Source organism: Ambystoma mexicanum, chromosome 1q (assembly GCF_040938575.1).
Source record: "Ambystoma mexicanum isolate Mex_15411 chromosome 1q, UKY_AmexF1_1, whole genome shotgun sequence".
In the NCBI taxonomy this organism is placed as follows: Eukaryota; Metazoa; Chordata; class Amphibia; order Caudata; family Ambystomatidae; genus Ambystoma; species Ambystoma mexicanum.
In genome coordinates this window covers 438,751,309-438,764,747 of record NC_090922.1, presented here as the reverse complement: position 1 = coordinate 438,764,747, position 13,439 = coordinate 438,751,309, and the positions used below count along the sequence as shown (strand labels likewise).

Below are 13,439 nucleotides of genomic sequence, written 5' to 3'. Positions count from 1 at the left end.
ACCGGAGTGGGTGGTATGGCAGGGTTTTGCATCGTTGGATTGCTACCAGGTAGAGCCGTCTATCCTGCCTGTGATTGCAAGTATTGCCTGCTAATCTCTTCAGTGCGTTCTTTGGTCACTATTAGGTCTCTCCGGAGGGCATTAGTCTCTTGTCAGGCAGAATGAACCTCAGCACGAAGCTCTCCTAGTAATTGGGCCAATTGGTCCATTTCTGATGTCTCCATGGCGCCCAGCTAGATTTGTTATGGTAGGCTTCGTGTTCTGTTACGCTCACCTGGTATCCACAGGGACGCCACCCAGCTGGGTTACTCGCTGGTATGCTTCTCAGCTTTGCCCTGATGTGGTCTGCGGGGAAGGTTCTGCCTGAAAATACAGGAGGACTGTGTTCAAGACTGACCGACTGGGGTAAGTATCCTCCCTCCACCCCCTGTATGCTTTCAGTCCCTCTGGCGCCCTCTCCTCACCTTGTGGTAGAATGTGGCGTGCTCTCTGTCCTGCCTTCTTTGCAGGGGTGCGTTGTCTTTCATGGACGAGTGCGGTCCAGTTACTTCACTGACCCCGGCCCGTTTGATATTGTTCAGGTAGGTCTTATTGCTGTTCTTTAGTTTTGTTGCTATCCTGCATGCCTTTTTTTGTTTAAAATGTCTCTTTTTTCTCCCTTAGGTATGCAGAGCTCCAGCGCGGCAAACTGGCTTGGTTGAGCCCCGCTGGTAAATGTTGGCGCATTAAGAGCGCTATGATACGGTAAGTAAGCGCTATGCTCAGCGCTGCAAAGTCTTGCCTTTGCTAACCTGTGTTTTCCTTCCTTGTAGGTCGAAGTGTTCTTCAGCGTGAGTGGAATGTCCGGAGTGGTGCCAGCCGAGAGGCGACCAGCCAGGTAAGCCTTTTGAGCAGTTCGTAATTTGTAAATGTCTCTACAGCTTTCTTTAATGTTGCCTCTATCTTTCAGGTCATTCTGTCTGGGAGGTGTGCAGATTCGAGGAAGCTGTTCTCAGTAGCTGTGAGTGTTTAAAGATGAAGACTGCATGTCATGAACCGTCGTCTACGTCCTTTCTGGACCTCCTGGTCCCTGGCTCGCAGGGGTTTGCATGCAGTTATCCTTCCAACATGGCCGCACGGAACGGAATGCTCCGGATCAGTCTATGCGTTCCACGCTGATCATCCTACAAAAGAGACACGCCCCCGCGGCTCTGCGCGTCTCAACGCTACCGCTACCTGTAGTCGGACGTGCTTAGCCGGAGTTCGATCGGGGCTCTCGCTTGATTCCTTGTTCCCAGTTCCTTGAATCCCCTCCTGTTCCCTTCCCTCTCCAATCTCCTGGAAAACCTTCCACGCTCCAGTCACGGTCCTCCGTGCCTCCGAATGTACCTTAATTACTTCCTGGAATTACCCTGGACTTTGTGAACGCTCCTGGAAACTGAACCGCTACTCTCACGCTGGACGCCGAAGAGCGGCGTTCGGGTCTATACAAATCCCCGACCGTAAAGAAGAAGAAATCCCAGAAGGTCGCAAGTACACAACAGAAACAGGTGAGAAGGGGAGAGACTTGTGACAGATTGAGACGCCTTAAAAACGATACAGATTCAGAGATGGAAGCCGCCGTTCAAGACCTCATGCGAGGCATGCAGGAATTAACTACGGAGGTACAAAACCTCAAGCCAGAGAACGCAGCATTAAAACAGCTAGTTCTATCACGTGATTCCGCAACCAAAGAAAATGTAATATTGGGAGGAATAGTGGACAAGTATGACGGTTCTTCCAAGACTCTCCGCGCCTTCCTTGATTCGTGTTTAGTTCACTTCACTTTCGAGCCCTACTACTTCTCCACTCCTAGAGCAAAGGTGGGTTTTATGATCCCACACCTCACTGGAAATGCACTGACTTGGGAAACCCTCCTAGTCAATACAAGCGGCGCACTCCTGGATGACTATGATGGTTTTGTGAGAGCCCTTAAGGAAATGTTTGATCGCCCAGAGCAGGTGTATAGTGTGCTCAAGAGAGACTACTCGAGTTTCAACAAGGGTCCCAGGATATGCTCACCTATGTTACTCATTTCAAACAACTTGTGAAAGAAGCAGACTGGTCTCCAGAAGCTAGTTTTACACTCTTCCGAAGGGGGCTGAACGAAGAAATAAAAGATGAGCTCGCTAGGGTGGCCCGCCCAAGCTCCTTCCAGGCTCTTATGGATCTATCCTTACAGATAGATTTCCGAATCCAGGAAAGAAGAGCAGAGAAGAGTAAGTCTAAGGCAAGTTTCCAAAAGACCATCACGGAACATGCCCCTAGAGCAGAGTCTACTGTTCCTTCTACCCCGGACCCAGAACCTATGCAACTAGGAGCCTTTCGTGGAGCCATTACCCCTCAAGAAAGGATGCGACAAATCCATACTGGTCTGTGCATGTATTGCGCCTCCGATAAACATCTTGTGAGAGAATGTCCCATTGCTCCTCCACGGCGTTCAGGAAACGCCAGCGCCCACTCCTAGATGGAGCACAGTGTCGGGAGAGAGATGTTTGCTCCACATCAATTCCATCCTTGAACTCTCCTGGACAAAATAACCTTGTGGTTCTTCAGGCCCTACTATCGCCTTCCAAGACAGAATCCTACCCCATCCTGGCATTGGTTGACTGCAGAGCTATGGGCGTATTTCTAGATCAAGATTGGGTCACTGCTCATAACATTCCACATGAAAGCCGAGTTACAATGCAACCAGTAGAGGCAATTGATGGAAGGCCTCTTTCCTCAGGACCCAATACCCTTCAGACTAAAGAGATTCTACTTTCTATCAATCACCATCAAGAGAGAATCAAATTTGACCTCATTAAATCATCCCCTTATCCGATGGTTCTTGGAATGCCCTGGCTGCATAGGCACAATCCTTACATCAACTGGGCAGCCGGCTCCCTGTTTCTTGGATCTGAATATTGTATGGCTCACTGCCTATCCCTGGATACCTTACCAAAGCCTTCTAGAGACTTTCAAGAGAACCAACAAAGTCCACTCACCGTTTCTAACATCATCCAGATTCCCAGGGCCTACCAAGCCTTTTCTGATGTTTTTTTCGACCGCGATAGTTCAAGCTCTCCCTCCTCACAGGCCAGAGGATTGTGCCATTGATACCGAACCCACAGCTGTGATTCTCTTTGGCAGAATGTTTATATTATCTGAACCTGAAAAGAAGGCTCTCCGAGAATACCTGGATACTAACCTGGAAAATGGCACCATACGCCTGTCCAAATCTCCAGCGGTGCTTCATTGTTCTTCGTTCCAAAGAAAGATACCAAAGAACTCAGACCATGTCTGGACTACCGTGGTCTAAATCAGTGCACTCTCAAGGACCGTTATCCTCTACCTCTCATCTCGGATATCCTGGAAGCAGTCAGAGGTGCAGTAATCTTCACAAAATTAGACCTAAGGGGAGCTTACCATCTCATTCGTATAAAGGAAGGTGACGAATGGAAAACAGCCTTTAGAACTCCCTTCGGCCATTTTGAATATCTGGTCATGCCCTTTGGACTTGCTAATGCCCCAGCAGTTTTTCAACATTTCATGGATAGGGTGTTCTCGGACATGCTGTTCCTCTTCGTTATCGTCTACCTGGATGACTTCTTGATCTACTCCAAGGACCTTCTAAGGCATGAAGAGCATATTAAGGCAGTTTCACAACGATTACATGAACACAAACTCCTAGCTAAACCCGAGAAATGCCTGTTTCACGTCACTTCTGTTCATTAGCTAGGATTTGTCCTTAGTCCAGAAGGAATTGGAATGGATCTTTCAAAGGTAAAGGCCATACTATCTTGGCCGGCTCCCCCATATCCGTGAAACAGATTCAATCTTTCCTGGGACTTGCCAATTTTTACCGAAAGTTCATACCGTCCTTCTCTGAAATTGTTCAACCGATCATTGCTCTCTTGAAGAAAGATGCTCCATTTCTCTGGTCTACAGATCAAGACAAGGCATTCCAACGATTAAAGACAGAGTTTACTCAAGCCCCCATCCTGGCTCAACCCGATATTAACCGGCCATTCCTAGTGGAGACGGATGCATCCAATTACGCACAGGAGCAGTACTAAAACAGGAATTTGAGGACAAATTGGAACACCCCATTGCTTACCTTTCACGAACCTTGACGCCCAGTGAGACTCATTATTCCGTCTTGGAAAAGGAACTGCTAGCCGTCCGCCAAGCCTTCCCAGAATGGCGACATCTACTCCTGGGAGCTAGGCATCCAGTCCAGGTCCGTACGGACCATCGTAATCTTCAAGTTCTACAATCTTTGGAGTGTAGGAACAGTCGTCAGGCCCGTTGGGCCTTCTTCTTTGCCCAGTATCAGTTCCACATCCATCATGCCCCTGGATCACAAAACATAATTGCTGATGCCCTTTCCAGACGTCCTGACTATGAAAACTCTGAGGATCAGACCTTTCCAAAGATGTTTCCTCACACGATCTTTGTTGCCCAAGCACGCGCCCTCCTGGAGAATATCCAAGGCCAAACTCGACTTTCAGACCTCTGGAAGGAGCACAAGCGAAATAACAGATGGAATCTCACAGCTAAGGATGGGTATCTATTCAAAGATAATCGCTTAGTCATTCCCACTCCTGGACTAAGACAAAGGATCACAAGTCTATGTCATGATACCTTACATTCAGGACATCGTAGGATAACCAACACCCTCCATCTAGTAGAAAGACAGTTTTGGTGGCCCAAGATGAAGGATGATATTAGGATCCATGTCCAAACATGCGCAGTTTGCAATCAGAACAAACACGATAATAAGAAGCCAGCCGGACTCCTAGTCCAACCAGCAATACGAACAAGACCCTGGGAATTCATTGCCACTGATTTTATCATGGAATTACCACCCTCTAGAGGCTATACAACAATCATGGTCACTATTGATTTGTTTATTCATATGGCTCATTTTACACCCTTATCCAAACTACCTTCCTCATCAGATCTTGCCGGAATTTTCCTGGAACACATATTCCGACTTCATGGGTTGCCTTCCAAGATCATTTCAGACTGAGGACCTCAGTACATATCTCAGTTTTGGAAACAAGTATGTCGAATTCTGGGAATCCAACGTGCCTTATCCTCTGGCTACCATCCACAAACCAATAGAGCCACGGAGCGTGTGAACCAGACTCTCGAACAATATCTACGATGTTTTGCCACCAAAGTTCAGGACGATTGGTCACTCCTAATACCTATGGCTGAATTTGCCTATAACAATTCAGATCATTCAGCTATCAAGACCAGTCCCTTCTTCTGTAGTCAAGGATTCCATCCATCTGTCCTACCCTCCGTACTCCCACATCCTACTCCAGTACCTGCAGTAGACTCCTGGATTGAAAACCTCATCACAGTACACAAGGAGGTTAAGGAACATCTAGAACGGGCCAGAGAAGGTGTCAAACGTTATGCTGACTCTAAGAGAAGACCTGGACCTTCCTATTCAGTAGGAGATAAAGTCTGGTTATCCTCGAAGCTCCTTCCTCAACACCTGCGCCCCAATAAACTGGCTCCCAGATACTACGGTCCCTTTTCCATACAAGAAATCATCAACCCAGTGGCCTTTTCGACTTCGGTTACCTGAATCTTGGAAAATAATCCATCCAGTCTTTCACACTTCTCTGTTAAAACCATACATTCAGTCTTCCCGAACAGCTCCTAGATCTACCCGTTATTGTAAATGATCAACTGGAATACGAGGTTTCCAGGATTTGTGACTCAAGATATCGACGTGGTCAACTACAATAGCTGGTTGAGTGGAAAGGGTACCCTTCCAGTGAGCGTACCTGGAAACCCGTGTCAAAAATGAATGCTCCCAGATTGGTTCGACGATTTCATCTGATCCATCTGGGCAAACCCAGAGGAGCTGGTTTCCAGAGGAGGCATACTGTCATGAACCATCGTCTACGTCCTTTCTGGACATCCTGGTCCCTGACTCGCAGGGGTTTGCATGCAGTTATCCTTCCAACATGGCCGCCGGGAACGGAATGCTCCGGATCAGTCTATGCGTTCCACGCTGCTCATCCTACAAAAGAGACACGCCCCCGTGGCTCTGCGCGTCTCAACGCTACCGCTACCTGTAGTCGAACGTGCTTAGCCGGAGTTCGATCGGGGCTCTCGCTTGATTCCTTGTTCCCAGTTCCTTGAATCCCCTCCTGTTCCCTTCCCTCTCCAATCTCCTGGAAAACCTTCCGTGCTCGAGTAACGGTCCTCCGTGCCTCCGAGCGTACCTTAATTACTTCCTGGAATTACCCTGGACATTGTGAACGCTCCTGGAAACTGAACCGCTACGCTCACGCTGGACGCCGAAGAGCGGCGTTCGGGTCTATACAGATCCTGGACCGTAAAGAAGAAGAAATCCCAGAAGGTTGCAAGTACACAACAGAAACAGGTGAGAAGGGGAGAGACTTGTGACACTGCAGGTAAGATGCTGCTGCTAATGATGTTCCTTTTGTCTCCTTGCAGGTTCTGCTTCTCCGAGGTTCGAGGGAATAGCTGGACACGGTGAGCGTCACGTTGCAAACTGCAAAGTAACTCGAAGCATGTTCTGCAGTCAGGGTGTGGTTTATATAGCCCAGGTAATGTAGTACCAGGGAAAGTAGTTCCAGGCCTGCCACAACCAAAACACTAGACCGCATAGCTTGGTTCTTAGGAACCAAGCTATGTGGATGCCTCCATGTTGGCTGACAATGGGCCTCATCATGACTTCGGCGGTAACCCTTAAATCCGGCGGTAGCACTATTACCGCTGGATTTAAGGGTCCGCCGAATCAGGGCTTCGGCGGATTTCGCCCCAGCTCTGAGCTGGGGGGAAATCCGCCGGCGGTATTAGCGCAAAGATTCCCCATTGAGCCCAATGGGGAATGGGGCATTCCCAAATGGGCTCAGTGGGGAATGGGGACTTACATTACCGCCGAACTCGTGATCCGGCGCTATTAGCGCCGGGGAGTTCGGCGGTAGGGCTCATACCGCCCACGCTAATAGCGCTACCGTTACCGCCCAAGTCGTGATGAGGCCCAATACAATAAAGTAGTTCCCAAGCACATTGTTGTTCATGGTGTATGAGCCTGGCGCCAGAGGGCTTTTGAAGAGGATGCTAGGCTCTAGAGGCCCGAGTCCTGACTCCACCTGGCCAATGGTATGCGCGCACGCCAATTGATTTTGAGTTATTGCATAAACTATGCAAAGCCCTGTCCGTAGTATGTTTCCATGCCTATGAGGTGTCATTATTCAAGGTTGCATTTTTTGGGGCTGTCTGGGTCAGCGAATTGGTTGCAGCCAACAAAGACGATCAGTCAGGGAAAGCCTTCTTAGTGGGTGATGGTGCCTTTATCACAAATGGCACGGGAGAGGGGTTAAGAATCATGCTGAGAAAATCTAAGACCGATCAGGAGGGGTGGGTCAATCTGTACCGGTCTCCCAGTGAGGACAGCTGCCCTGTCCAGCTAATGAAGATTTTCTGGCAATTAGCCCCCAAGGAGTACATGCCAGTGGAGTCCCCCTGACCATTTACCAGTTTTGAAGACATTTGATAGCAACCCTTGGGGAAGTGGAAATACATGGCAAGGGTGGTCCTCCCACAGCTTTAGGATAGGGGCCGCCACTACGATAGGCAGATGGGATTCTCACTGCTACCGACTATATGTGAGACCACAGGGTAACCCTAACCACCCTTGTAATGAGAAACAGAGGGAGGGTTGGTTGAATTTGTAAATAATTTGGAGGTTGACGACCAGTGGCATTGCCAGGAATCAAATTTAGGAGGGACACAGAGGGGGCCAAAGACAAAAGTATGGGGGCACAGACAAAAGTAGGGGGGGCGCCTATGAAAGGTAATGTGTGACATTGCAAGCACTCCTGCAGAGAGGCTTTTGTGCACACCAACTACCCACACCCCACTGCACTTCCCCTCCCATCAGAATGCAGGCACAAAACAATTCAGTGACTAATGGCCCATCATTAGCAGGTTTGTGGCTACATTCCGATAGGAGGGGCTGCAAGCTGCTGTATCCCTACTAGCTTTGAGACAAAAGGAGTAATGCCGTGTGATATGCAGACATTTGCCTCAGTGTCACAAATAACAGCACAAACAGAGAACATGGTCACTGCTCGCCTTAGGTGGGGGGCACAAGGGGGGGGCACAGGACTTCAGAGGGCAGCACTGGCCCCCCTAGGATCCCCCTAGCAATGCCACTGACAACCTGTGCTTCAGTACAGGAGAAATCGATTTACTATTCATTATCCTTGGTGTTTGATCATTTTTGACACATTTTTCTTGTATTGACAGATGACGCAGTCCCTTCTTGAGGGCGATGGTGTGTATCCATCCGGAAAAAGGGCTGGATGTTTTCCTCACAGCAATACTGGTCTCATTAAGAAAGGCATGGTGCGAGTAGGTTCCTTGGTGAGTATGACTTACTGTTTTGGAGACAATGGGGAATGGGGGGAGGCAAAGTTTTTCGCCCGTGAATAGTACCCAATAGCCCTACTTGTGTCAGGTTCAGGGCCTGACAGGCACTGACACCCTCACGGACAGTTGAGACTTCTCATCAACTGATTGCAGCGGTCCCAGGTCTATTACTGCCTGACAGTTTCTAATCAGAGGTTACTTTGCAAACCAGAAGTGACAAGTGTCACCCGAGGATAATAAAGATTGGTGCAAGACCGGGAAATCAAAAGGGCTACCTTAAATGGTGCTGTAAAACATTGCTTTGCTAAAGGAGGCTGGGACTGCCCCCAATTTGTTTGCTTGACTGGGATTGGGAAAGTAATTATTGCCTCTGTGTCTGAGGTATGGGGTGGCCAAAGTAGGGGATCGGGCCCTAGAGGGACAGCGTGCATAGCGGGCCACTCCTCAGGCCACCCCCCTTCCCTGGGGGTACCGAACACCTTGCCTCTAATGAGGGAGGCAGAAAGGGTGTTGTTACGTTGGGCCAGCCGAAACCGGCACTGGGCCCAGGGGAGCACTTATATGTCCAGAGGCTGTGGGGCCAACTCCACTTTTTTGCAGCCCCCGAGCGAAGTCCCTCTCACCCACTCCCTTGTTCATGCAGCCTGCAATAGGTTGGATTTGGGTAGAACAGGTTGGGCCTGGATGGGTACTATAGAAGGCGGGTGCATGTAGATGGCTAGATAGGGATGCAGATGAGGAAGTAAGGTTCTGTGTTCATAGGTTGTGTAGTTTGTTGCTAACATTTTTTATTTCTGTCACAGGTCGAGTTTTGGGGTGGTCCTAGCCGGGGAGGAGTTTGGCACTGCGGTTTCAGCAGCGAGCAGTACCTGATGACCGCACTCGAGCCAGGTGAGGGGTTAGACGGGCACCGACTCCCTTACGGACAGTTGAGACACCTCGTCAACTGAATGAAGTGGTCCCGGGTCTATTACTGCTTGACAGATGCTAACGAGAGGCAGAAGTCCGCTACTTTGACATTTATTACTGCATTGCAGTTGCTAATCAGAGACGGAAGTCTGCTACTTTGCAAACCGGAAGTGACAAGTGTCACCCGAGGACAATACGTATTGTTGCAAGCCCGGGAAATCAGAAGGGCTAACGTAAAAGGTGCTGGACATTGCTTTGCTAAAGGAAGCTGAGACCACCCCAATGTCTTTGCTTGACTCCAATAAATGTGATCTTTTGTTTCCAAAAAATATACATCGTCTCTGTGGTTATTATGATTGGGAAAGTTATTATTGCCTCTGTGTCTGGGGTGGCCAAAGTTGGGGATGGCCCCGCTATGCTATATATATATATATGTTATAGGAGCAGGGTTATAACGCAGCCTGGGCACTTTGACAATATTCAGGTTCAGGAGTATATTGGAAAGTGGAGCGGGACATGTATGTTTAATGGAATATAGTGCTTGAGAAAGTAGCGTAAGGCGAATTTAATTTACACATGTGCATGTATCTTTCGTTCTGGCCGCTTGCTTATTTGGTGTAAACGAGCCCACACAGTTCTCTTTCCATTGAGCGGCAGTTTATGCCCCAACATGCACTTCCCTTTCAGAGGAAGCCAGCTGCACGAGCAATGCACACACATTCGCTTGTGGTGCGGCTCTGTCCATTAAAGGTCTCTGCCAGGCATGCCCGGCGAACTTTGTGCACAGGGCAATTGCACGATATAAAAAGAAGTACGCAATCGTGGTTTGTGAATTTTCAGTAGGGGGGCCGGCAGAACTTTCAAAGACGAATCGCACGTGTCGTGTAACAGGACTCCATTTGTCAAATCCCATTTTGATGTGGCTCAATATAGGGGAATTATTAGGACAGGGTTCACCTGTCAGACATTGGTTGGAACCTCTTTTTGATGAACAAGCAATTTTTGCACTGATGGTGGAGGCAAAGGGGCAAACACGCCTTTTTTGCTGTGGCAGTAACTCAGGTGGTAGAGCAGTGCAAAACTAACCTCCTGGTGGAGGGTAAAGAGGACCAAGAGTAAATTGCCCAGTTAACCTAGCACAGCGGGCGGCAAGGTCAAAAAGGTCACAGAGGGGGACATCTCATTCAGCTCCCAGGCACCAACCAATGCTCACGGAAAATGTACTCAGGCAACCAATCAGCATTGCACGCAGCTCCACGCAGGCCAGCCCCAGCAGCGCCCCCTCTCAGAGTGCGGCCTCTCCCCGCCGCCATATGTATTTCCCTCTTTGAATCTGGAGAGGTGACCGACATGTCCTGGGGGTCCAGGACTCCCAATGAAGGCACATGCCGTGGTAAGGCATGCCTGTCTCCATCGTCCACCCCCATGAATCGTGCAGGAGGGACCATATGCCATTGTATGGTACTCAACTGCACAGGCACGTCTGTACTTCCTCAGGATTTGACCATTTATACCTCTGAAAGAAACCCCTCACCCACCTACCTATGGTGCATCCAAGACGTGCCAGTGTACCTCAGTGAGCTTCTAAATATTACCGAGTCGCCAAGAGCACCGGCGCAAAGCCTTTCCAGTGCATCCTTCCATGTGCATCGCAGCGAGGCAGAGATAGAAACCCCCCACTTTACCGCCAGTTATAAACATGCTTCTATCTCTGTCAGAACCACACTATTATCATGACGCAGTTTATTAAACGCGTCTCACTTGATGTTGCCATACTTCCGCATTGATGTCACAGCACAATAATGTGTGGGCCTTATTCAAATGAATCTGATATCAAGGTCCCGGGAGAAAAGATAGGCTGGGCAAAGTTTCCTGTGCAGGGAACGTCTTGATGGGTATAATAGTAATGCACATATGTATTGGACAATATAAAATGATGTAAATCCACCTGTTTACTGCCAGTGCGTCCTGCCCAGGGACTTGAGTTAATACTCACCCGACATTCCTCACGCAAATTATATGGAGTTAAAAGTCCCTTCTTTGGTCTCTGCTGAGCGCGGCCTCCGATCCTCGAGCTGGTCTCGTGCGCACTCGCGGTCACACCGCCGAGCCTTTATATATCAACATGGCCCAAGGTGGCTCCAGGAGGGAGGGGTAAAAATAGCCCCCGCCCACCGTCAGACGCACAGTCACAGGGCGCATATTGGAGGGAATTACCCGGGCTGTTGCGCCGCAGCAGTGTGCTATGAGGAGAAATATCATTACATGACTTGACAGATATGTACCGACCTTGGCCCGCAAGAAACTAGGGTTGCAAGATTGAGCAACTTCCCGCCCAATTGGCAGTCACAAAAGCGTTGATGTCTGGGGGATAAAACCAGCGTCTCTTGGGGTTGCCCACTTTTAAGCTGATTTTCGTGGCAGAATAATTCGAAACTGGACGTGAACAATGTTATATGTGGTAAGGTTGGCGATGAGTGACGAGGTCAATGTGGTGGGGGTGGGAAGTGGTTGGAGAGGGGCAGGACTACTACGCACTATAGTTAAGTGGGGAAGCCGGGATTTAAGACCAGATGGCAAGGGATTGACCGGATATCTTCTCAGGTCTGGTTGGTAAACATATGTGTTAATGTTTAATTTCCAACAATTGTATAGCGATGATATGAAAAGTACACAAACCATAAGAAAGTGGCCTGACATTTTGATAAAACCATAAAGAACTGTGTTAAACACAAGGAGATCGATTATTGCATAATATTCCCCATTGGGAAAGTAAGACTTCAAGTACCATAATGCAAAGCAATATGAGCACAAAACATACCCTTTGGTTTTTTTTGCAAATGTGCTTTCAATACTTAAGGGCATACAACAAAAAATATGGTGTGATCGTTGTTATTGTTTGACACACCCGTAACATAAATGTATATTCGAAGCTGGTAAATTCGGTTGTATTTGGGCTTGTTTTATGACTCACTTGGGCTGTGAGTGAGTTTCCGTTTCCAGCAACTGTGAACACAGTCCGTCATGTGCGAAGCATTGGACTTTACTCTGAAAACAGAGCCAGTGACGCTGCATTTTCTACAAGGCAGATAACAAAATAATATCTGTGTAGGCGTGAACAACTGGAGTTCCTTTCATACAAAATGCAGTGTTTGCATTACTAATGAAAAACATATAGGCAATGGCCCCACAGCGCAAACAAGATCCGGCGAGGGTGTGCTTAGCTACAGAAGGGAAGGGCGTGCAAGTGTAAGATACACACACGATTCAGTGATAGAGAATGGATTTTTCAATGGGGACTTACCGTTCCCTCCACGGTCAGAATGGACCGGTAAGTCCCCATTGAACCAGGTCGGACCCAGTATGTGAGGTAGTCATGGCGCAAATAGCGCCATGACCACCTCCATACTCGGAATGAGGCCCAATCACTTTGCGCAAACGTTAACTCTGCCCCCCTTAAAAGGGTTGTGCATGTATGTTACCACGGAGAATCTCAAGCTGGAGCATATGTAGACAAAATATTATAGCAGTTTTATTACAGAAGTTTCGAAAAATACATATATCTCAAAAAAGCATAGTAGGGCCATCCCACATTACCCCCCCCCTGCTTCGGGGGGTATATGACATCATGCAATGGTTATACATACCTAAGAATCACAAGGATGAGCTTCTTCGCTAACTCGCTGTTCTCTGTGCCCACCCACTCCTCACTCTGTATCCCCTCTCCCACCACCTCACTCACCTCTTTCTGTGCCCTCTTAGGGCCTCATTACACGGATGGCGGTAAGGATTTACCGGTACCGGTACAATACCGGTAGCGGTAAATCCTTACCGCCTACTACGAGGTCCCTTTGCAGGTTGGGGGATTTAACGCCTGCTTTTTGCAGGCGTTAAAAACCAACCCGCGAAGGGACCCAGGGAGCTAATTACGGTACCGCAATTTGCGGTACCCTAATTAGCGCCTTCACCATTCCCATTGAGCCCTATGGGGCAAAAATGGGAAGGGCAATGGTGGAAGGGGGAATTACCGCCCCGCCAACCTTGGAATGGGGCGGTAATTCCCCTTTCCGCCAAGGCTGTGCCGGTATTTTACCAGCATGAAC

The 13,439-nt window shown here is 48.7% G+C and overlaps 1 protein-coding gene across 1 annotated transcript in view; it reads right to left on the bottom strand.

The window, feature by feature from the left end:
* Positions 1-11,437, bottom strand: part of LOC138528480 (NAD(P)H dehydrogenase [quinone] 1-like) — a 126,745-nt gene extending 115,308 nt beyond the window's left edge. Inside the window, exon 1 of the mRNA XM_069640143.1 lies at positions 11,333-11,437. Coding sequence (XP_069496244.1) covers positions 11,333-11,339 — 7 coding nt within the window. The 5' untranslated portion in view covers positions 11,340-11,437. The remainder of the gene's footprint in view (positions 1-11,332) is intronic.
* Positions 11,438-13,439: the final 2,002 nt, after the last annotated feature.